Source organism: Sceloporus occidentalis, unplaced genomic scaffold, assembly GCF_023333645.1.
Source record: "Sceloporus occidentalis isolate IW3139 unplaced genomic scaffold, rSceOcc1.0.p SCAF_4, whole genome shotgun sequence".
In the NCBI taxonomy this organism is placed as follows: domain Eukaryota; kingdom Metazoa; phylum Chordata; class Lepidosauria; order Squamata; family Phrynosomatidae; genus Sceloporus; species Sceloporus occidentalis.
Window position 1 is genome coordinate 2,053,248 of NW_028316984.1, and position 25,675 is coordinate 2,078,922.

General features: G+C 43.9%; 1 protein-coding gene across 1 annotated transcript; it reads right to left on the reverse strand.

The window, feature by feature from the left end:
• Window positions 1-4,584: 4,584 nt before the first annotated feature.
• Window positions 4,585-16,317, reverse strand: LOC149313412 (tudor domain-containing protein 6-like). Its single transcript, XM_089519063.1, has 3 exons — window positions 9,870-16,317; window positions 6,367-6,464; window positions 4,585-5,204 (listed from the first exon to the last, which is right to left on the reverse strand). Exons 1-3 carry the CDS (start codon window positions 16,315-16,317, stop codon window positions 5,106-5,108), a joined length of 6,645 nt encoding a protein of 2,214 aa, XP_089375189.1. The 3' UTR covers window positions 4,585-5,105.
• Window positions 16,318-25,675: the final 9,358 nt, after the last annotated feature.

Sequence of the window (25,675 nt, forward strand, 5' to 3'; positions counted from 1 at the left end):
TCCTATCTGCTTTCTTCACTGTCCAGCTCTCACATCCATACATGGCGATAGGGAATACAATGGCTTGTTTGATTCTAACTTTAGTGTCTAGATTGACACCACTTTAACTGTCATGGCTCAATGCTATGGAATTTTGGGATTTGTACTTTGCTGTCAGAGCTCTCTGACAGCAAAGGCTTATATGTCTCAAACTACACTTCTCAGAATTATATAGCCTTGAGCAGGGCAGTTAAAGTGGTGTCAAACTGGATTATTTCTGCAGTGTGGATGCAGCCTTAATGTTCATAGATTATCGCACTACACTCTTAATCTACTTTTCCTGCTCTGTCTGCCTCCTGTTGCATTCTGGGGCTTGTAGTTCAGTGAGGCCTAAGAGCTCTCTGGCTGAATATTCTAAGTGCCTCCTTCCTAAACTACAAGTCCTAGAATGCAACAGGAGGCAGCCAGAGCAGCTCCAGTGGAACAGCAACATTTTAAGAGTGTACATAGTACGATAATCTCCAAAAATAAATGCATCTGGAAAATATGGGTCTTTCCCCCACCCAAAGATAAATTCATCTGAAAAATATATATTTTTAACCTGAAAAAATGCAGAATACATTATAAAATACAGTCCATGTAATATAGCTGTAAATAAACCATACGAAGTAAATTTATATTTATCTGAGTTGAATTAGCCTCTGACAAATGTTCAGAGCTCATCCACCTGTTTTATAATCCTGAGATGTAACATGACAGGCTTTGAGGTACCAGATTTAGAAGACATACAGCGTAGTGGCATATGGCAAAAAGCAAACTTTACAGCACTGCATAAATAAACTTTAATAACAATAGTAGTAGTCGTAGTCGTAATAATATTTGTTCCAGATCCTGGAACGACTAGGATGCCCCCGCAAATTCCTCAAAATGATCATCCTGCTACATGAAGGCCAGCAAGGTCAAGTCAGATATGGCGATGCTCTCTCGGAGCCCTTTCTAATCACTAATGGTGTAAAACAAGGTTGTGTTCTTGCTCCGACTTTATTTACAATCTTCTTCAGCATGATGCTCCAAAGGGCTACGGCAGATCTCAAAGAAGAAGACGGCATTTATATACGCTACCGTACTGATGGTAGCTTGTTTAACTTAAGCTGCCTGAGGGCCCGCACTAAGACTCTAAACTATCTAGTCCGTGAGCTGCTTTTTGCTGACGATGCTGCCCTCGTTGCCCATACGGAAGCAGCTCTGCAGCACCTCACATCTTGTTTTGCTACAGCTGCAGAGCTCTTTGGGCTAGAAGTCAGTCTGAAGAAAACGGAAATTCTCTACCAGCCGGCACCACAGGAAGAACACTACCACCCCACATCACTATAGGCACATCTGTGCTGAAGTCCGTCCAGCAGTTCACCTACCTGGGAAGCATCATCTCCTCAGATGCCAAGATTGATAAAGAGATCGATCACAGACTGGCAAAGGCATATAGCGCATTCGGAAGGCTTCACAAAAGAGTCTGGAGTAACAAACACTTGAGGCGAAGCACAAAAATCAGTGTGTATAGAGCCATTGTACTGTCTATTCTCCTCTATGGGTCTGAAACATGGGTCACCTATCGCCAACACCTACGACTTCTTGAACGCTTTCATCAGCGCTGTTTACGCACAATTCTAAATATACACTGGACTGACTATGTGACAAATGTTGCTGTCCTTGAGCAAGCAGGGATCACCAGCATTGAGGTCATGCTATTGAGGACGCAGCTGTGCTGGGCAAGACACGTTTCTAGGATGAAGGACCATCGCCTCCCCAAAATAGTATTCTACGGTGAACTAGCCACGGGTCAGCATAAGAGGGGTGCCCCAAAGAAGAGATACAAGGACTCCCTGAAACAACATCTCAGGCTTGGCCAGATAGATCACCAACAATGGTCCTCCCTGGCCTCTCATCGGGAGGCATGGAGACGCACTATCCATGACGCTGCAGCCTTCTTCGAAAGCTCACACTGAACGAGCCTCGAAGAGAAACGACAATGCAGAAAGTACCACAACCTGGAAACATCACCCAAGGAGACTTTCTGTTGTGCTTTCTGCAACCGGACCTGTTTATCCCGAATTGGCCTTTTTAGTCACCAACGTGCTTGTACAAAGCGCAGGATGTGTCCTTCCTGAATCTTCGTTCGCGAAGCAAAGCCAGAGAGAGAGTAATATTTGACTAATTTGCTAACAGGTATTGCCTGGTATGCAGTGCAATTGAGCTGCTCATAGGTGTTTCCAACTGTCTCTTTGTAACCTATATACAACATTCCAGAGGTCAATGATTTGGTCAATTGAATTTGTTGTTATCGCGTGCCCTCAAGTTGTTTCTAACTTATGGCAACCCTAAGGCAACCCTAAAATGGGGTTTTCTTGGTAAGTCTTCTTCAGAGATGGTTTGCAATTGCTATCCTCTGAAGCTGAGAGTGTGACTCACCCAAGGTTACCCAGTGAGTTTACATGGCCAAGCTGGGTTTCGAACCCTGGTCTCCAGAGTCGCAGTCCAACACTCAGATCAATACACCACACTGATTCTCTGGAGAATTAAATTCTGGTGAATGAAATATAGTCCCTGACATGGTTTGGGTCTTTCAGTCATGTTTCCTTGAATTCTGGCACAGGTGCAAAGTACAGACAATAAGATGGCTGTATAGATAATCTATACATATAATCCTTACTTATCAGACCTTATTTCTCCTCACCTTCCCACTAGGGCCCTCCGTTCTGGTAGTCAAGGTCTGCTGTCCCAGCCCAGGATTTCCTCTGCTCCATCTCTGATTCGCCCCTTTTCACTCGCTGCCCCTCACTCCTGGAACCTTCTTCCCCGCGAGCAAGGGCCATCACTTCTTTAACCAGCTTCAAAACGGAGTTGAAGACCATCCTGTTCAGGGAAGCGTTCCCAGGCATTGCATAATTGTCACTTGCTATTTGATGTTCTTTTGTTGCCTGTTTTATTGAATCATTTCCTGTATTGCTATGTATTTTATATATATTATCCTACTAGAGAGGCCCTTTCCCCTCCACATTTCCCTTCTCCTTTTGTGTCATGTCTTTTTAGATTGTAAGCCTGAGGGCAGGGAACCGTCCAATTAAAAAGATTGTATGTACAGTGCTGTGTAAATTACAGCACTTTATAAATAAAGGTTAATAATAATAATAAGACCAAAAGCATTTGGAGACATCAAGACACTGATGTTATGTTGCCTTTGTTTTTCTCAGAAATATCTCGGGCAGGAAATTAAGAATTAATAGCAAAAACAGAGGAAACTGCTGCACATGCTTAAAACTAACATGTATAATACATAGACTCCCTGATAGATAACAATAAATCTATAACCCTCTGATTTTTAAGCACTTTCACTCTTTAAAATAGGATCTTGAATGTTTATAATATTTGATAGCAGCTTTTTATTGATTATAAAACCTAAGCCCATATACAAAATTAGGAACACATTTAGATGCCTCTTTTGAAGGAAGAATTTAATCTATTAACTGAAAGTTAAAAAAATAATGAACACAATGCAATTTTAAAACACCTGAAAACTTAAAAGTGCAGCAGTTTCTTTTTTGGGCTTAGATACAAAGATCCACATATGGGACATGAGAGACTATTGCCAATTCCCCCTATTTGTAGCCCTCTGTGCCCCCCCCCCAAAACTGTTTTTGAGGGTCTCCAGCCCCTCTGGCACCACTTTGTGCAGACTGTAGATGAAGCGGGGGCAGGAATCAGGAATTCCCTCAGCAAACCACAAGTATTTTCTCCTCTTAACAGAAGGATCTTTGGATCCAAACCTTGGTTTCCTTTATTAACTATAAAATGTCTGAATCCCAATCCTGACCTAGTAAGGTGACAAAACTGAGAAAAACCAAAGTTACTGCTTTAAATCAATTTTTCCTATCTTTATCTCTACTTGAGTGCAAGAAAAATAATCAGTCTTCACAGTAGTGAAAAATTATTAACCATATGTTGTATATACAACACAGAACATGGGAATACTGTCTAAAAATGGGGGGAAATAGTTCATATCATCAAATGTGTATTTGCTTTGAAATTCAAAAAAATAGGCAAATTTAATTTTTGTTTTGTTCAGTTCTTAGCAAAAACACCACAATTTCAACATTTTAGACTATAATGTGTTAATAGGATATAGTTATCAAATTAACGTCTGGGTAAAGAAAAAAGGCACAATGAATTTCAACTCAATTTTATGTGCACAAGAGTTGAAAAGTTTGAGCCATCTTAAAGAGAAATTGATTTTAAATTTTACAAAACCTATAAATAGAGGCCAAACCACTGTATTAAAACAGATTATGTAGCAAGTCAAAATCTTGCATTTTAAAACATATACTTGAATATTTCAGCATAAGTGGCTCCACCTTGGCCGATATATTTAATGAATGAACATCTGCAATGTCTTGCAGAAAAACAGCTGATCAACAAAGCTTTGATGGCATCAATCCTTATCTTCATCACAGTAAATGCAATCTATACCCAACAACTACATTAGTTTTACATTTTTGTATCCCTTCACATCAAGGCATTGGAAAGTACATCCAGTGAACAACATAATTTGAATTGCATTTTAGTTATTTATTCTTCCGTATTAAACACATGAAAATACGTTTGTAGAGGACGGCAGAGACTCAAAAAATAAAGTAAAAAATAAATGGGCCTCTCAAAAATGAACAGGGTCCCTACATTTCCAAAATGTAAGCATCATACTAAAGAGTCTTGATCCACAGTGCACCATTTTCCAAAGAAAGCTATTCTTCTGTGGAAAGCCAACGTTCCACCAGAAAGGGATACTCTTAAAACTACAAAACGCAGTCATCAGCATGTGGCATCGGGGGGGGGGGGGGGAGGGGGGGAAAGAAAGGTAGCAGGGACTGTTAATTTTTTTAACAGTTTATGAGATCATGCATATGCATTTACAGTCCATGTGATAGTTACTTTTGGCAAATTCAAAGTGACTGATGTACGACTTGCTTTAGAGGCATCAGACAAAGAGGCATATGCTTGGAGCCAGTTTTTCCAACAGGAGACATCTGGTGGTATATTTTACTGGTGTGGTACAGACAAGCTGTGTGGTATGGAGCTTAAAAATTAAATTCTTTTGTTTGAAGGTTGGCTGTTGGATCAAAATTGTAAGTACCTCCTTGTATTGCTTCAGGAATGAGGCTGGGATTTTCAACTATCTACAAATGAAAATTAATACCATGTTAATTTTAATTTTCCTAAGCATGTAAACACTTACAGACAGCATTCTGTCCAACTTCAGCAAGTCTGGAACAGCAAGGGTGTGAGCCTCAAATGAATGCACAGAAGTGAGATCCCGAAAACACCATAAAGCTTTGGGACAAGTATAATGAGTTTGTTGGCTTTGTGAAATACAGTTGGCCCTTCTTATACACTGATTTTTTTATACACGGATTGAAGCATTCACAATTTGAAAATGTTTAAAAAAAAGTTTAAATTTCAAATACCAAACTAGGGCCTGTTACAGACTGCCAAAATAAAGCTGCTTCGGGTCTCTTTGGAGGTATGCTGTTTAAATGATGCATGCACCCTAAGAGTCCAGAAGCTGCACCAAAGCTGCACTCCGGTGCTTAGGAATGGAGTGTGGCTTTGGCGCGACCCCCGGACTCTTAGGACCCATGTATCATTTAAATAGCATACTTCCAAAGAGACCCGAAGCAGCTTTATTTGGGCAGTCTGTAACAGGCCTATGATTTTCCATTTTTTACATGGGACACCATTTTGCTATGTCATTATACTTAATGGGATGTGAGCATACACGGATTTTGTTATCCATGGGGGAAACAAGAAGGTAGGGGCAAAGATATAAAGCCTTAAAAAAACAAAAACAAATAACAAATTTAATGTGTATCTTCTCATTCCCTATATGCAATACAACAGGCAGTAAAGCAAATAACAAAAGGTTTGGATGCTAAAAAGACCAGGCGGACCAGCTAGCTGAATGAAGCTCACACCTGGGACTGACATTTTAAAAAGGCAGTTCTACAAGCACTTGACAATAAAACAGGGGTAGACAACTCCTGGAGGCCAGGGGGCCACCCAATGCATCCTAGAGGGCCACATCCCTTTCCCTAATTGCCAACCGGTTAGGGAAAAATGATTTATTTTGGGGGAGTCAATTTCACCACATTTTTGGCTCTTTCTTGGCCATTTTCCAAGCCTGCAGTACCTGGTATTGCATAGTGGAAATCAGCCAGGGAAGATGTACATGTCAGTACTCAGGCAGACTTTTCTACCCCTCTAACATAGAGTAGTGCCTGTGCAGAGAACTTTAAACAGCCACTTACTACTATTATAGTTTTAAAAGTGAGAGGTACTTACATCATCCCCAGAGAAACAGTGATCTATCATTTCAAGTGCTGTATTATAAATGTCTTCATTTTCTTGCTGTTGCGATGCCTCTATTTTCTTTAAACCTACTGAAGAAATGCACAAGAAATGAAATTCAGTTACCACTGCAAGTGTTCATGTTTTAAGACAACTGGCTTGAGATAAATTAATGTGCTGGGGTCTATGAAATGAAGCAACAGAAAAATTCAAAAAAGAAATATATGGTAATATAAAATCTAGGTATCTGGTTTTATGCCATTAAAGTGGCATAATCACACCAAGATATACACAACCTCTATGTGTTCATTCAAACATGTATCAGGATTAACAGCACAAGCAAATGCAAGTCTACACAGAAGTACATTTTACTGTGTTATTTGGTTTTATTCCCTAGGGTTGCCCTCTAAAGAAACAAAATCTACTGAAAAAGGAACCACAGTCAGAAATTAGACTAATATTTTTACTATTTGAGAAAGATTCAATGATCCCATATGTTACATAAATATAGATACTGCAAAAGTACAAAACACTATCAGTACAATTAATCAGTTCAACAATCTCAGCGTGTACTATTCTACATTTCCTAATATGAAATCTATTAGGGGCCCCCAAACCAGGTATCGGGCTGCAACCTCCAGTCCTAGAGGGGTTCACGCTCCCCTCAAAGGACTGTGTTCGCAGCTTAGGGGTGCTTCTCGACTCGTCGCTTCAGATGAGAAATCAGGTGAATGCAACGGTCAAGAGTGCCTGTTATCAGCTCCGGCTGATACGTCAGCTGCGCCCTTTCCTGGAATGAGGTGACCTAGAAACTGTAGTACATGCACTGGTAACCTCAAGACTTGATTTTTGCAATGCGCTCTACATGGGGCTACCCTTGTGCCTAGTCCGGAAACTTCAACTGGTGCAGAATATGGCAGCCAGACTGATTACAGGAACAACTAGGAGTGACCATATTACACCTATATTGAAATCACTCCACTGGCTGCCTATTTGGTTCCGGGCACAGTACAAGGTGTTGGTCATTACCTTTAAAGCCCTCCATGGCTTGGGCCCAACCTACTTAAGGGATCGCCTCCTTCCGTACAATCCGCCCCATACCCTCAGATCCTCTGGGAGGAATTTGTTGCAGTCCATAAAGACCAGATTGACGTCAGCCTCCCAGAGGACTTTTTCTGCGATCGCTCCCACTTTATGGAATGGCCTGCCGGACGAGGTCCTTCAAATTGCCAACCTTAGGAGCTTCAAGAAAGCTGTCAAGACGGATCTCTTCCAGCAGGCCTTCCCGGAATAGATCCCAGCCACAGTCATATATAAGCGAAGGCTCTGTCCACCGTTATTTTATTATTGTAGTATTGTTTTTAGATTGTTATTGTCTGTAATTTTAATGGACGGAATTGTTTAATCCTTTTTTAAGGGGAGGAGAATTGTATATATTGTATTTTTAAAGGTTGTACGCCGCTTTGATTGTGGAAACAAAAAGCGGGATATAAATTAAAGTTTTATTATTTATTATTTATTTATAATCCATTCTATGTTAAATGCTTCTTGGATGCTCTCTATTCATCTACATGGCTAGAGCATTGTGTGATGAAACACGGAGGTGTAGATTAAAGTAACAGTCCTTTGTTGCGTATCTCTTCTTTTTTCCTAACACACAGTTATGGAAAATCTTAAAACAAAACTCCCATATTGTGCATTCCATCCTCATGCAAACTTGGAAAAATGCATAAGTAATGTTAACATTACACATTTTTCCAGTGTAATGATTCACATTCTGTGAAATGAGTAAGCAGAATCTGACAATTATGAATTTTCACCTAAAGCAGTTCTAACTAAACCAATTTTTGAGGTCAATAATAGACTGGATGAAGGCAAAGAAACTGAAGCTTAACCTAAACAATACAACAGATGGTCCCAGTCATTTGAGAAATAGATTAAGGAATAGGGATTCAACCTGTGCTGGATGGGATTACTCTCCCGTTGGAAATTCAGGTCCATCATTAGGGTACTTGTGGGATCAGCCATGAAACGTGGATGTCAGAGCTCTCAGGTGACTTCTTTTTATAGAACTCCATGAAAGGAATAGTTGGGGTGGCAATAATCACCAGTGCAGAGACCTGTTAATCTCTCCCCAAAGAAGCATAGAGATTGCCCACAAGGGGTCAGAAACCTTGCTAAACTCATAGGGACCATAAAAGTTGAAGCCAGGGAAGAGAGGAACCATGGGACAAATTCCACCAAACTCAAATTGCTATATGAGGGCCTCCATATGGATGCAGAACTCCTGCTAGTTATCTGTCCAATTGTATGTGCTGCAGTCAAGACTGGAGTAATGACCTGAATGTGAGATGAGGGCCACAAGTGGTCCTCTGCCCAGTTTCAGAAATCTACAGTATAGCACTTTTACCACTACTAGCACTGCTTGCTTGGAGTTGCCTGCAGTCCACACAATAACTTTAGGGAATGTATTTTCCCAGCAATATATTGTTCAAGCTATGCTTGGTATATAATCCAAACTATTTTAGGGTGACTTGCTCCTGAATGCTTAATTAGGAACCAGATATTTTTCTTCCCTCGTTCCTCTAGGCCTCTTCCTGGTGAAGACAAAAAAACAAACCACCCCCCTAACATCTATTTACTGACTGGCATCCCAACACTTGTCTGTATTTTTGGCCTCTCAGAGGCTATGGCTATTCTAACTGTCATGACAAGCTACTGTACTTCCAACCTGCCACTATTCCACTGACACACAGGTTAATTATAGCTATAATGAGATGGCAACATTGAGCCTTAATTAATGGAAGAGAAGGTCCTGAAGAGAGGCAAACTGTCTTTGGAGGTCTTGAAGAAGAGGCTGGGTGTGCATCCTTATGTATTCCTGCATGGCAGGGATGGGACTGGATGACCTGGTGGTCCCTTCCTACTCTTACAATTCGAGGATTCATTGGCCCCAGACAGACAGGCCAAAAGTGCCGTGCTGCTGCCGATACTAGGGTCAGGAAGCGTGCAGTAACCGTGTGCTCCCTAACCCAAATACATGTGGGCGCCGCCATGACAGCGTAGCCCCACTCATATGGGGCGTGCATACATAACGTGTCCTGTGCGACACATCCAAACTGCACATCACACAGGACATGTCACTGCACCACTGGAGGGCACTTACCAGCAGCGCGGAAAGGAGCTGCGTTTCACAGCTCCTTTCTGTGCACACATCACTGGTGCAGCAACCACACAGCCATGGCAACAATGCAAAGGAGAGAGGGGTCACCCCTTTCTCCTGCTTAGGGTCAGGTGCAGGCATGCATGAAGCAGCAAGGGCACCCCTTTTTCGGGACGAAGAGAAGCAGTATTTTGCTGGTTCTCTTTGGCCCAGAAAAACGCTAGATTGGGGCCACAGGGCTGCGCATGTGGTTACTGTGGCCCCAATCCTGCACTTCCAGGGGCGGCACAGACCCACCCCTTTTGGGCTGGTCTGTACAGCCCCATTGACTTACCTGCACTGGTGCTTGAAGTTTCAACTTCCCATCCATCCAACAATATATCACTCAAAGAATCTTGTTCAATGACATTGTTCTCTTTCATGTTTTCACACATATTAAGATTCATCTGTGTTTCTCTGCAGCTCTTTTCCAGAGGAGTTTGCCATTCTGCACAACAGGTTTTCACAGTATCTTGTAATGTTTCATCTACTTTGACAAGGCCTTTGCTGCAAGAGAGGTCTTGTGGATTTAATTCAGTTTCTAAACATGATGACTGAATGTCATTACTTGCAGGATGCACTACAGCAGGCAGATCATTTCCCAACAGGGAAATGTCTTCCGTCCATTTGTTAGCCTGTAAAGGACACCATGGACTATCCACTTTATCCTTTAATGCAGGACTCTGTTCTAACTCTTCTTCCACATTTGGAAGTTCAACCAAATCCAATGTTGATCTCTGTTGTGGTTCCCCATACAAGGAAGGGCTTTCAGTCGCCTCCAGTTCCAAAGGTTCTTCAAATGAGGGCTCCTCTAATATGTCCAGCTTTGGTATCTGAAGACTATCATCTGGTACAGGAGGTACAAAGTCTGATAAGCCTTCTGTGTCATCTGAAGGCAAGTGTACTTCAAGTGCACCTTTTGTTGGTATTTCTGCTTGGCTTTCAGTCTCTTCCTGGGCATCAAAGGGATCTTGTTCTAAGACTTCAGTTTCATTACTAGCAGGAAGCTGCATTTTAAAAGTAGCTGCAGAAGCTGATATCTCACTGCCTTTTTCAGGTGCACAATGGTCTGCTTCATTACCAAGAGCTTCACATGCAGGCTGTTGTTCAATGGCTTTCCAGTGCTGCCTTTTCTGGTGAGCGAGTGAAGTTGAGCTCCCCTCCACTGAACTAGGACATACGGGTTGTAATAGCTCCGAATAACTTAGCAAATCTTCTAAAGCAGTACTAGTTGGGGCAGATGTGAATGAACAAAATGATTCAGCTTCAAATACTACAGCCTTTGAACTCTCTCCTGCATCTTCGGTCTGTTCTTCGGAGCTGTGAATATTTGCTAAAGTGGATTCACTGTCTTCAGAGTTGCACTTCCAAAATGATTTCATTTGCTCATTAATGCTTAGCTTTCGACATTCTAATTTAACAATAAACATAGGAATTTCAAGAGGGCTATGAGTTTTTTTGTCTATGACTGTAACTTCTAATGGAAAGTCAGCTATCATTTCAAAGAAGATCTTACTTATTCCTTCAGTCCAGGAACTTTCCTTTGCACTACAACCAAAGAGACAACACAGAAATGCTTGAGGTGGCATTGCTAACAGCTCATCAGGAACCTCCCTGATCATTTCTTTATTGATACATTCCTCAGTTCCATAATCAATATGAATTACTGTAAATATGTTGTCTTCTACATTGCTAACAATTGCTCGGCAAAATGTATCATCTTCACTATACTTTGCTAGACATGGGCAGCCTCTTTTAATCTCATCCACGGTTATTCTTTCATGTGTTTCAGCCTCCTGAAGCATTCTTTCAATTGAATCAATATTTTCTGTCTCAGTAAACTGACACCAAAAATATTCTGGGCTCTTTGCTACTACTGAAAATGTTCTCAGGGTTTGACCTATTTCCGGTATCTTCCAGTGAAAAGACCTGGCACTTGAAGATTTGCTATGGTTATCAACAGCTTCACACAGGTTTATCAAATCGGCCTTGTTCTCTTTTTGGGCCACCATAAGAGGCTTTTGGCATTCAGGGTAATCGTTAATAAAATCTACTGTTACATTACCCTTTTTGTCACAGAGAAGAATTTCCCATTTGCCTTCACTTTTCTCCACAAATTCACAGTTCATTTGAATTTCGCTTGTTCTTTCAGAGAAATTCAGTACTGCTTCCTGGGTCCATTCGACTTGGTGTGTAGTCTTAACTCTGTCCAGCGAGCAATGAATGCTCATGACCGGGAAGGATGACCATTCTTCAAGAAGCCTGCCTGTTTTGCAGATACCAATTAACGCAGTATTCCCATAATCAATGTACCGCACATTCACCAATTCACCAGAAGGCTCTTCAATGACCGCAGCTCGATACCACAAGCCATCTTCTGGAAAAACTGCACACAGTAGGTTTCCTACATGAAGCTGCTCCCCATGAAGGCTCTCAGTTCGTTCAGAATTTAGTTTTTCTGAAATGCTGTTAAGCACAGGCTCATCTTCTACTAGCTGAACATAAAAGTCAGAAGGATTGTTTATATGTGAAATATACACTGAAGTTTTAAGACCAGGGTTTATGTGTTTTTGAGGTAGATCACATATATTTTTACATGAAAAGCATACCTTAGTTTTAATTTCATTTCTGTTTTCAACACTAGCTTTCTTCTCTCTTTCTAGATGGGGCACACAGTTGCTGCCCTTCCTACCTGCTACAGGATCCTTTTTGTCAATTGCTTCCATCAGTTTAGGAAATCTTCTTGCCACCCCCTTTTCTGTTTTCTGCACTTGTCTTCCTTCTCTGTTCCAAGAACTGTGTTTAATACTACCCAGTATTTTGTTATTTTCAGTGCACCCTCTCTTGCTCTCAGAAATAGGTTTAACAATGTCCATCAAAGATGGTCTTTTTTCAGTTTGTGTTTCTCTACTGGGTGAATACTTAGACAATGAAGCTTCATTTTTTGTATATTGGGAAATCCTTTGACTGCCTTGCAAGCCTGCCACCTCTTTCAATTTTGCATTGATCTTCATTTTACCATCATACAGTTCAACTATTAGTTTCCCATCAGGTTCTTTTGCTACAACCACAGCTTTTAAAGGTTTATCTAGAACTGCTTTTTTAAACCACTCGGCAGCATCTTTTGATACATCTACATCAATGTCAGACAAACAACATCTTATGGCTTGCATTGGCAGCAGGAATAACTCAAAAGCATCTTTTGGTATAACAATCAGGTCTTCATTCTTCAACAACTGTGTATTCCCAAAATCGACGAAGAAGACCTCTTTGTTAGCTTTTGCTGAAGTTACTACTGCCCTATACCAGCAGCCATCAGTAAACCTTGCAAGGTATAAACTTCCAGGGGCCTGTGATGTCCGCAAACTGTGCCAGGATTTACGGAGTTTACCAATGCTTTTAGTTAGCTGTTCAAGAACATGTGCACTTCTAGCAAGTTGGCAATAAAAGAAGCAAGGGTCTTTAACGTGAGTAATATAAACTTTCTCTTCACTTCCTATTTTGAGGTCATGTGTTGAATAATAGTATGAAAGAAGTTGAACCGATGGTATCAGGGGTTTCTGAGGCTGCACCGATCTGGCTAAACCCTTTTGTGTTAAAAAATGGCAGACACTTTCAAAAGGTGCAATTAAATCCACAATATTAAAGAGATCTGTACTGTTTAATGCCGCTAAGGCAAATATAGTACATTTTAGTTCCCTTTTGCTTGCTGAATCCACAAATTCTTGAAAAGCTTCAGTGGCTTTTTCCTCCCAAATAAAAGGATTCTGGCCCTTTGGCTGAATCAGGTTGTAAAGGCTACATCTAAAAGCCTGCGCTTTCAGTTTCAGAAACTCTGCCTTTGTTGCACGAACATTTTCCACTGAAACATGTTCTTTATTCCCATAGTCAACATAGGCAACTTCCACCTCTTTTGTGCTGTTTACTTTACTAATGATGAGAGCTCTATACCATTTATTGTCTTCAGAATACTTTGCCAAACATACGGGATTTGGCCAGTCATGGGGCTGTACTGATTCAACACAATAATCCTGAATTTCAGCCATAAGTGCCTTTAGGTCTTCGGAGCTTTTAGCCAACTGACACCAAAAGAGACTAGGGCTCTCTGTATAGGATACTATCACATCTACTGTGCTTCCAACTTCCACCTGCTCTTCACAAGAAAATCCTGGTGCTATTTCAGAGTACTTTTGCACAGCACAGGATGAAGGATTTGGGAAAATGTTACAATCCTTTTCTGCAGTTGCTGTTCTGTGATACAAACCGCAAGCGCCTTCACTAGACTGATGCAAAATGCTTTCTCCTTGAGGAGCTTTCATCAACGGCCTATCTGTCACTTTCTGGACTTTCTTTCCTTGTACATCCTCATGATACTCAGCATATATTCCCTGGGACATAATTTTGCCTAAGTTTTGTTCTCCTGTCAGGGCACGATCAAAAAGTTCTACTACATAGATGTCTCCTTGCATGCCTAGGACCTTGATCACCAGTTCCTTGTTTACCACAGCTTTCCTGAAGTAATCAATAGCATCTGGACTCCATCTCAGGCCTGGGGAAGGATTAGCCAACTTGCACCTGAGGGCTGCGGCAGGAAGCTCTCTAAACTGGGGAAGCAGCTCCTTTACCTTATACAGGTCAACTATTTCAGTGTTTCCCTTGTCCACCAAGTATATCTCAATGCCCTTCCCCTGCACTTTGGTGACAAGGGCACGGTGATAAGAGCTCTCCTTCAACATGACGCAGCACAGAGAGCCTGGCCTGGGCTCTAGCAGCACCCCTTCCAGCTTCTTGGTCTGAGAGTAGAAGTCATTCAGGTTCTGCTTCAGATAACAGAGAGGCTGGCGATGCTCCTGGAGGTGGACCCAGAACTCTGTAGGGTCCTGGAGAAAGGTCACCTGGACACTGTGGTACTCCCCAGCCTTCAGGTGCACCGCCGGGAGCAGGACAGCAGCCAGCGTGGGCAGCACTTCCAGCGAAGAGCCAGGCTCCTCCTTCTTGCTTGGGTCACCCTTGAGCTCTGTCATGAGTTCGGAGGAGTACTCTTGAGTGCTGTGCAGAAGGCTCTGGGCCAGGCAATGCGCCTCCACCCCATAGAGATAGTTCAGGTTGAGGTGATCTTCCCCATAGAGAGTGATATAATAAAGATGTTCCAGGGGGCAGTATGCCTCAATGTGTGCTTGCACGGCCTTTCCTAAGAGCAATGTTTTGAGCTGACTGATCTGGGAACGTGACCAGCCGGCCCCTCGGTCTGTGATGCCTTGCAGCGAACAAGGGTAGGTCACCACCGGCATGCGGAAGCATTCGGCCGGCAGACGGCGCAGGTTCTTCCTGGTGACAAACTCCTTCTTTCCATAATCCACGCAGAGGACCTGGGCCACTGCTCCCGGCTGCTTCTCCGGAGCACCTCCCAAGTAGCTCTCCAGCAGCAGAGCGCGGTACCAGCGTCCGTCGATACCACGGGCGGCACAGGGGGAGCCTGGCTTGGGCAAGGGCTCCTGGGGTGGGCTGATCCCCTCAGAGGCCCTGAAAGCCTGGTCCATGGCCTCTGAAAGAGCCTCAATCTCCTTGGAGAGGCTGCGCAGCTGGCAGTACATGCGGTGCGGGTCCGAGATTTGTGTCACCAGGATGGGCTCCGTCACCTTCCGCTCTAGCCGTGGGAAGAAGTACTCCAGAGAGGGTCTGGTGGTGGAAGTCAGATGGAAAGAGTAGGGCAATGGCTCTGTGGGGGCTCCGCTGCGTCCAAAGGTGGGAATGAGCTGGGAGGAGGAGGATGGCCCTGGTCCTGTGGGGTCTCCGTTGGGTCTGAAGGTGGAAGTTGGCTGAGAGAAGGGTGGCTCTTGTCCTGGCCGGTCTCTGTTGGGTCCTAAGGCAGGAGTTGGCTGGGGCCCTGATGTGAAGCTGCTGGAGGAGAAGGCTGGCTCTGGTCCTGTGGGGGCTCCGTGGGGTCCAAAGGTGGCAGCTGGATGGAAAGAGGACAGCGATGGCTCTGTGGGGGCTCTGTTGGGAGTCGGCTGGGGCCCCGAAGCGCGGCTGCTTGAGGAGAAGGGCGGCTCTGTCTCTGCTCCACAGGGTCCGAGGCCGAGGGAGGCCTGAAGGCGGGCGCGGAAGGCGGCTGGGGAGGCGGGGGCGGCCAGCCCCAGGCGGAGCATCTGCGCCAGCAGCCAGGGCAGCTCCAGCACCACCAGCCTCTGGGGGATGAGCACCTCCCGGGCCACGCCACAGACCTCCTGCCCCTCCAGCTGGCTCAGGAACTCCAGGGCCGCAGGGGCCCAGAGCAGGAAGGCCCCCGAGGGCGCAGGCGGGGGGCAGGAGGGCGAGGGGAGGAGGTCGGCCACGATGCAGGCGAGGGCCTCAGAGGGCAGGAGGAAGAGCTCGCGGGGGCCCCTGGCCAGGCGCCGGCCCTCCGCCCCCACCGTCCGGCCCTGGTCCAGCAGGAAGACGTGGAACTGGCCCCAGGGGCCCTCCTCTTCCGCGGGGAGGCTGACCACTCGGGCCCGGTGCCAGCGCCCGCCCAGCTCCGCCAGGCACAGCTCCCCCGCAGCCAAGGGGGGCAGAGGGCCCTCTCCGTCTCCTCCCAGGCGGGGCCCGGCCTTGGCCTGCAGCTCCTCGGCCAGGCGCAGGTACTCGGCCCTCCGCTCCCCGGCCAGGCCCCACAGCCGCACCAGCGGAGGCGCCGCGTGAACGTCCACGAAGGAGACGCGCAGGCGCAGCGAGCTCCCCGCGCTTGGCAGCTCCGAGCACATGGCGGCGGAGGCGGCAAATGGCGAGGCGGCGCCGCGGGGAGGCCTTATATAGGGCCACGTGACCACGCCCACTGAGGCGCGCGGCCAGCGGAGACCGTTGGGCTCCAGGGGAAACGGCCGATCCTCAAAGCGAGGGAGAGAGAGAGAGAGAGAGAGAGAGAGAGCGAGAGAGCGGAGATGAACCCACGTGACCAGAAAGGAGCGAATGGGGAAAGAACCTTAGTCGTAAACCATCGTATAAAACCCCATGGACACTGATAGAGCCCTCTCCATATAAATAATGATGATGATGATGATGATAGTTGCAGATGTGAGAAAGCTGAGGCCTTTCCAATAGCCTGACCCCAAGTCCTGGGGAGCCAGAGAGTGGGGGGAAAGGCCTCCAGCCCGACCCCCGCCTTCTGCCATGCAGGAACTCCCCTCCTCTCCTGCCTGGGACAGATGGCCATCCAGCCTCTGCTGCTGACTCAGAGACCTCCAAGACCTCCAAGAGCTGGGAGGCCTTAACGTTTTCTGAGGAAGGAGTGTGTTCCACCCTCGAACAGCCCCGACTGTCAAAGTCCCTCCTCTTGGCATCCATTCCTCCATTGGGCCCTCTTCTCTTAAAAGGAGTACTGTCGAGGACGGGGGGCGGGTGGGGAGCCTGATCCCGTCGGACCCAAGGGTTGAGCTCCTTCCATACATACCACACCATGCAGGATCCTTAGTGAGATTGTATGCGCTAAATGCATCTGAAGAAGTAGGCTGAGGACAAGGAAAACCCCTGCTGCCATGTTCTTCCTTTCAGTCGGCCTCTGGGGGGCTGCAAGGTCTCTCTACAGACTGATTCCACAGACTGTCACGGCTATAACAACAACAACAACAGCAACAACATGCATCTGAGGAAGTAGGCTGAAGCCTAGGAAAGCTATTGCTGTCAACTTCTTTCAATGAGTCTCAAAGGGGCTGCAAGGTCTCTCTACAGACTGACACGGCTATATCTTTGAATATATTATTATTATTATTATTATTATTATTATTATGCATCTGAGGAAGTAGACTGAAGGCTAGGAAAGCTCCTCCTGCCAACTTCTTTCTTCCAGTGAGTCTCAAAGGGGCTGCAAGGTCTCTCTACAGACTGACACGGCTATATCTTTGAATATATTATTATTATTATTATTATTATTATTATTATTATTATTATGCATCTGAGGAAGTAGACTGAAGGCTAGGAAAGCTCCTCCTGCCAACTTCTTCCTTCCAGTGAGTCTCAAAGGGGCTGCAAGATCCCTCCACATACTTGTACCAATGTTACTCACGAATTACTCCCATGGCCAAGAATACTAAAAGAGAAGGGAGTTCAAGTCTAGTGGAGTCTCCTTCCTTGGAGTTCTTTAAGCAGAGGCTGGATGGCCATCTGTCTGAGATGCTTTGACTGAGAGTTCCTGCATGGCAGAAGGGGGTGGACTGGAGGGCCCTTGTAGTCTCTTCCCATTCTATGGTTTTATGAATGTACTGAATGTAATGGCAATATTCAAAGATATAGCAGTGTTAGGCTGTAGACTTTCTCTCTACAGTATGTGTCTCTCTACATATGGTAATGGTAATAGCAAAAGTAAAATTATACCTTTAATTCACAATATCATATGCACAGCCTAACTGTATGTACATGGACATTGTTTCATGTGCTTAAAGTGAAGATTTGGTAAATTTTGTGGTGTTTTTAAATAAAATTTGAAAAGAATAAAAAAGGTTTTTATTTTTGTATTACTTTTAAATTAAACTTGGAGCCTCTCCTTTTTCTTCCCACCGAGTCTCACCCCACTCACATCAACTCTTCAGCATTTTAGGGGGATGCAGGCAAACTCCACAGACCATTTCTACCAAAAGGCATATGTTTGGGGAGCAGTGGTGCCACACACACACCTTTTGTGACCCACACTCGGTGTCAGATCTCTCAGATGCCCAACAACAATGTGCCAAGAGAGAGGTTGGATAATGAATACCCTTAGCTAGCTTCCCTTGGTCCTCATATTTTGGGACACCCTAAAAGGACTTTCTGGCAGATCAGGTCTGAGATGATCCTCCAGTCCAGAGTATGCCTGCAACAGAAGAAAAGTCCAAGAGAATAATTGTAAGATAGGGTTTTAGCCATCCTTTACTTTAGAAAAAAGAAAAGTCCAAGAGAGGCTGTTGTGATCCTGACAGAGCAGTTATCTCAAGAACTGAGCAGATCAGCCAGGAAGTCATCCGAATTCCTGATAACATTCATTTTTCTCCCTCTCTCAGATCATTACTTCTCATGCAAGGATCACATCCAGTCTTCTCACACAACAGAGGTCCAAAACACACTGCAGAAACAATCCAGTTTGAGGACACTTTAACTGCCCTGGCTCAATGCTAGGGAATCCTGGGAGCTGTAGTTTTGAGAGAAATTGAGCCTTCTCTGTCAGAAAGAGTTCTGGTGCCACAATAAACTACAGTCCACAGAATTCCCTAGCATTGAGCCAGGGCAGTTAAAGCAGTCTCAAACTGGATTATTTCTCAAGTGTGTTTTGGACCAGTTTTTTCCATTAGCTCCAAAACTACATTTGACACTGAACTCTTCTGCCGCCATCTGTAGTGTCAGTATCATCATTTACCTCACTCACCACCTTCCTCCTGCGCATTTCCAAATTTACAGTAAGCAGGTCTCTTCTACAGCAGTTTTGTCAAGCTTTGACCTAGGCCTGAGGCTTCCAATTGGGTAGATTATTTCACTGCCAGTCTAGTCAGATGTCTTCTCTGGGCAGTAACAGATTAATAGGTACGATTAAAATTAGCCCTGGAGGTGTTTTAATTTTGTCCTTTTAGAAGTTAAGCCTTTGCTACTCTTTTCAGACAGAGGGAAAAGGCGGGAAGTTGAGCTTCATAACAACTTTGTAATGAGTTCTTAAGATCCTTATCCTTCAGTACAGATGAAATGATCTCCAGTTCTTCAGAGAATGATGCCCTTAAAGAGTTAAAGGGAGCTTTTCTGTGCTAATGCGGCAGCTAACAAGGCCAATACGATTTTAGGCTGCATCAATAGAAGTATCGTGTCTAGATCAAGGGAAGTAATAGTCCCAACTTTATTCTGCTTTGGTCACCTGGAATATTGTGTCCAGTTCAGGGCATCACAATTCAAAAAGGATGTTGAGAAACTGGAGTGTGTCCAAAGAAGGGCAACTAAAATGTTGAAAGGTCTGGAACCCATGTCCTATGAGGAACAACCTAGGGAGCTGGGGAAGTTTAGTCTGGAGAAGAGAAGGTTAAGAGGTGATATGATAGCCCTGTTTCAATACTTGAAGAGATGTCATACTGAGGAGGGAGCAAGCTTGTTTTCTGCTGCTCCAGAAAATAGGAGCAATGGATACAAGCAACAGGAAAAGAGATTCCACCTCAACATTAGTAAGGGCTGTTTGACAGTGGAACACACTTCCTCAGAGAGTGATGGAGTCTCCTTCTTTGGAGGTCTTTAAACAGAGGCTGGGTAGCCATCTGTCAATTGGGATGCTTTGATTGAGTTCCTGCATGGCAGAATGAGGTTGGACTGGATGGCCCTTGCGGTCTCTTCCAACTCTAGGATTCTATGATGAGTTTTTCATCTTGCCAAGGGAAGCTTGAAGTTCGGATGCTCTTTTACCAGTGTGTTGTTGATATAAGGCTGATGTTTGTGTGTTGGTGCCAATAAGGTCTATGGAAGACTTTGCCTTGATTTTCTGCTGTGCTTTGCTTTTGTCCTTTTTATGGCTGATCTGTGATCACAAAAGTTGACTGGATGAATTACTTGGATTTTCAAAAGGCTTTGGACAAAGTCTCTTATCAAATATAGCTAAGCATTCTTCACAGTAATAGTATAGGGGGTTGTTCTCACTAGGTGAAACCCCACGTTCTGAATCGAATCCAAGGAGTGGCGTTCCTATTAGGATCCGATTTAAACCTAGAACGGTTCTAGAGCAACCCGCAATCGTCCCCACTACAAATCGAATTGTAGAGCGGAATAAAATTTTGAATCAAGTTTTCCTCATTTAACACGTGTTAAAAAAACACTAGGGTCCGACCTACGTTTTTCCATTGATTCGATTTAGGAACCGGAGCATTTAAATAGGAACGACAGCCTTTGAAATTGCGTTAGATGAATGGGAGGAGCGGAGTGCGATGGGGCTGTCCTTGGGGGAGTTGCCCTTTCTGTCCCCATCCCTCTGGCTGTCGCCATTTTTGCTTCCCTCACCCCTTTGTCCGCTGTGGTCTTTCAATAAGAGATAAGGGTTATTTTTATTTTTTATTTTAATGGTTTACAGGCGCTTAATCTCTTCAGCTCTTTAAACACCTGAAGTCCCGGCTGCTCAAGGCTTCCCCCGGTGGATTGCAACCTCCCCTCTGTGTGGGGAGAGCCCATTTCTAACGGAGGAGAGGCAGGGAAGGGATGGCTCCTCGCGAGGAGGCATCTGATCTCGCCCAGGCAGGGAAGGGCTCTAATCAATGGGGGGGGGGGGGAATAGAGCCTTTCTCTCTCCCTTTCTCAAACGGAATCTGCCTTCTCCTCCAACCCTGGAAAGAGAATCTTTGGGAAGAGTGCTCCCTCCCTGCTTTTCCAGCAGCCTCCTTCATTGATCTCTGGGCTCTCTGAAGGGATTCTCCCATAGTTCCTCTGGAAAGAGCTTCGCTTTGCCAGAAGCCTCTCCCATTGATCTCTGTGCTCTCTGAAGGGATTCTCCCTGGCTGTCTTGGGAGACAGGATGCTGCCCTCCAAAACCTATCCCATAGTTCCTCTGGAAAGAGCTTCGCTTTGCCAGAAGCCTCTCCCATTGATCTCTGTGCTCTCTGAAGGGATTCTCCCTGGCTGTCTTTTGGGAGACATGAAGAGGGGATGCTGTCATGGAAAACCTATCCCATAGTTCCTCTGGAAAGAGCTTGGGTTTCCTAAATTCGCTTTCCTAAATTCGCTAAATTCACAAACAGTCAATGAAATGGAAACGATGCCAAAAGATAAATCGCTTCCAAATATTCTGGATTAACGTTACGTCATTCTGACGTACTATTGATTGACAGCTCCAAATAAGGTATGGAAGAGAAGAATCGCTTTATTTAAACACCGATTTCATGCCAAGTAGGAACGCTTGCAGGTAAAAACTTCGATTTAAATAACCAGATGGGAACGATGAACAAAGCAATTCGGATAGCGGGATAAGAACAGTGTTATTTTGAATCGATTTTTATTAAAAACGTTGTATTTTAAATCGTTTCAAATCTTAAGTGGGAACAACCCCTAAGAGGGATGGTTACCTTATGGGTTGTTAACTAAAGAATAAGAAACAGATAGTAGGAATAAATTATAAGGGTGTTTTTTTTTTGTAATGGAGGGATGTAGAAAATAGGTTTTGTTCCCCTGCCAGATCTGTGTTAGAATTTGTGCTTCTTAACTTGTTAATGATCTGGATTCAAGAGTAAGTAGTGAGGTAGCTAAGTCTGCTAATGACACCATATTGCTTAGTTAAATAAAAATGAACATTTATTTATAAAGTTATTTCTAATAAGGGACATGAAAGGGCTCCAAAAGGATCCCACCAAATAAGCAAACAAGGAATCAAAATCTCCAGAAATTTAAAATTTCGTAATGATTAGTTGTCATGATGGCTATATGACCTCCAGGTTCAGAGACAGTATGATAGGAAACAAAAAGAGGAGGGTGTTATTGTGCTCATGATCTTCTGTAAACTTCATACTCATACATGCACTTGGGTGGTCGGTGTTAGGAACAGAGTGCTGGGCTAGATAAATCTTCAACCTGATCCAACAGACTTAATGAAAATTAAAGAACTGTGAGACTGACCTACGGCATTTGAGTAAGTTATTTTGACAAGCACAAGATTTGAATGGTTTGTTGCAAACTCTCACCTTAATGCTCGTCCTGAGCATGTCTGACAAAGCCTACATTAGGAACAGATGTCAAGGACACAGCAAAAATCAACATATTTTTCACAGCAAATCCCAAAGAAATCAATCTCGCCATGTATAAAATGTCAGGAGACTATTTTTCTGACAAATCCTTCACTATTATTTCTAGGGCATAGCTGGCATGGAGGAACCAGACACCACAAAACCATGCTGGAACGGCATGAAGTCACAGCAGACAAGCCTGGGTATTTGGCACTGATGAGAGTCCTGTTGCTTAGCCTCAACGACATTAGACTCATTGAATTAACTGCTGAATGGTGAGTCAACACAAAGGCAAATCCCACTGGCCTGTTACAGACTGCCAAAATAAAGCTGCTTCGGGTCTCTTTGGAGGTATGCTGTTTAAATGAAGCATGCATCCTAAGAATCCGGAAGCTGCACCAAAGCTGCACTCCAGTGCTTAGGAATGGAGTGTGGCTTTGGCACAACCTCCGGACTCTTAGGACCCATGCATCATTTAAACAGCATACCTCCAAAGAGACCGCAAGCAGCTTTATTTTGGAAGTCTGTAACAGGCCACTGATTCAGAAGGGCTAGCCTAGTTGGCAGTAAGAATAGGATTCAGGCCATGGTGTTCTTACAAGACCCCGCATCAGACCACCCATACTAGGTTGCCAAGAGATGCTCTTTTTAGGTTCAGAGGGCGAAACATCTGATGCAACCTGCGTGATGGTTGCTAAGAACACTTTTCAAAGGAAGCCCATTTTCCTTTGTGATCTCAAGAAATCTACCAAGAGGAGCAACTGGAACAGCAGCAATATCACCCAAACTTTGAAGAATTGATCATTTCAAATTATTCTCTCAAAGACCTTAATTAGTATCCATTGGCTTTAAAAACATGACGTTTTATTGTAGTTTATTATCAGTGGCTTGTTGCCAGATTTGGATAATTGTAGACCTCATACCTAGGACACAGGTGTGACAAAAGTGATTTTCCAAGCAACCCTCTCCAAGTCAAGAAGCAGATACTTCAGAGGCTGCCAGCCCCTTCCTTCATTACCACTGTTACAGTCCCTTTCTGTGAGTACAGAATGCGTGGAACCACTTCAAAACAGATTATTGTGCAAGCAGTTTTTCACAACAGACTGAAGCTTCACATTCAACACAAACTCAAACCAGAAGTTCATTATACAGTGTGGTTACTATATATAATAATTGCTATTTTTTAAAAATAATATTTTAGAAGCCAGATGAGGACACTGTGGTTGAAGGATAGTGCACAAAACATCTTGCTCAGGAATCTCAAAGTTGAGAAATCGGGTGAGAATCTCAAATGTCCCTACGTATAATGTACATTCTCCTACAGTGTGCTCCCATTCACTTCTTCTTCAGACAGCTATGCTCTTTGAAATCAAGCAAAATCAAGCTGTGTTAAATCCAAGTAATCATTGATGAGGTACCACACTGACATGGGATGAATGGTACACTATGTGAATTCACAGATGACCTATCGAAGAGTCAACTTCATGTCCCAATATTCATTCACTTTGGCTTTAGAAAACATCATTCCTCCTGTCTTGTCCCACAACAACCATTGTTAAAACTGAACTTGTCACCTGATCTCCACATTCACCAAGTTTTGCATTCTGAAGGACATTCGGATCCCTGATGCAGCAGCTTCTATCCAGGAACTTACTTACATGTACCCACATACACTCAAATCTCAGACCGCATCATCTTCCTGGGAATTAAAGATAAAAGCTACAGTTCAGGAAAGGAGACTGTTGCACGGCAGTGGATCATCAAACAGGTAGGAGTCAATCATTCTTGGAGGTGATCACAAAACCGAGGAATCAACACTTGGAAGACAAGACTGCAGCATGAAAACAAGTATTTTAAAAGTCAATTGACAAAAACCAGTCTGCTTATTGTAGGAGAAGCCTCCTTTCAATTCACTCATATTCACGGGCATGCAGATTGTGTCCCCAGGGTCCAAGAGGTGTATCTATTGGATATGTCTCTATACATTTGGGGGTTGAGGGAAGATAACTTTTGAGAGCCAAGATCTACCTGTTTTAACAATTATCTTTTTCATTCTTTTTCAATGATATCTGCAACACTGATTAATATTCTCGAACATGGCAATAGGGATTTTCACAACAGGAGAAGGAAATGCTACTGACAGTGTACATAGCAATTGGCCTGAACAGAGATACAGCCAGCAGAGGGGAAAAAATCCAATCTAGGCTTTGATTTCTTCCATTACTTTGGTTCTGATGCCACTGGCTAGTTTATTCTCAATGAAAACCTCAGTGGAACATCCTGTAGTCAAAGGTGGGTTCAGAACCAAGGTCTTGTATTGAGCCTCAATACTTAGGGTGCTGCAAACATTGGGGTAATGTTGAGACTGAAGAGGCACACAACTAAGTGATATCATTGGTGCTGACATTTTTCCTTCATATTATGCACCAGAGTCATAGGAGACACATGCCTGTGATGTTATCAAAGTACACCAAGGAAGGGTGAGGCAATTTGATCTTTGTTGCAGAGTCTCAAGCAGTGCTTGCAAACGAAGGCAGTGGTTATGCCTACCTTGCTTGGTAAAGGCTGGGAAAAGCATTCTGGTTTCAGCCTTTTGACTTTCACCTAAGGGCAAAGGCCAAAGGCAGTAGCTAGCTGTGTTACAGAAGAAAGGAGAAAAGAAAATCTTTGCCCATATGGCAGTGCATGGTGTTTGAGTAAATGAGCGTTAAACATTTGGGGATGAATGAAGGCAGCCTGTCTCACCATAGAGAGCTCTGAGATGGGAGAGGAGTCTGGCTAGAGAGACAGGATTGGGAGTGGACATAGATGGGTCTGAGCTGACAGAGTTCTGGATTTGAACACGAAGAGAAAACTACCTATATTGGGGAGCCTAATAGAATCATAGAGTTTATTACATTCTCATATCGGGTCCAATAAATTTATTTCCCTTGTTTTGAACTGCTTCTAGCTGTCTGTCAAGTCTGAATTGGAGTGTGGCCATGCACACCAAACAAAACACTCCACATATATAAGGAGTTACCATGAGACTCAGTAACCAAATCCAGAAACGAAAGTACTGGGGGAACAAGGGCAGGGTGAATGACAGGATTTCCCAGGAGCTGGAACTGCAGGGCTAACCTAGCAGAAGAGATCTGTCACACTAACTATCACAACAAGCACATTTGTTGAATAGGGTTTTCAAGACCATGGGTCCTAGGGCTAAATGAAACATTATAAAAATTACATCAGAAAAAACAAAACAAAACAAAATAGCATAATGTAGAAGACCAAAAGACAAGAGCACTTAGCCCCCCCCCGAAAAATCCCAAATATTTCTAAAGAAAAGCAAGAGAAGTCACAAATTCTCTGATTCTGCTGCAGAATAGCTATTCATCAGATACATACCCTTCACCCTTGTAGTTAATTGTTGTTTGTC

What these genes read in the sequence shown, in the direction of transcription:
- LOC149313412 (XM_089519063.1), bottom strand. Translation starts at nt 16,317, where the DNA reads ATGTGCTCGGAGCTGCCAAGCGCGGGGAGCTCGCTGCGCCTGCGCGTC. An exon ending in AACTTCAAGCACCAGTGCAG is followed by an intron (nt 6,465 to 9,869) that starts GTAAGTCAATGG and finishes GCATTTCTTCAG; the next exon opens with TAGGTTTAAAGAAAATAGAG. An exon ending in ACTGTTTCTCTGGGGATGAT is followed by an intron (nt 5,205 to 6,366) that starts GTAAGTACCTCT and finishes TTTCATTTGTAG; the next exon opens with ATAGTTGAAAATCCCAGCCT.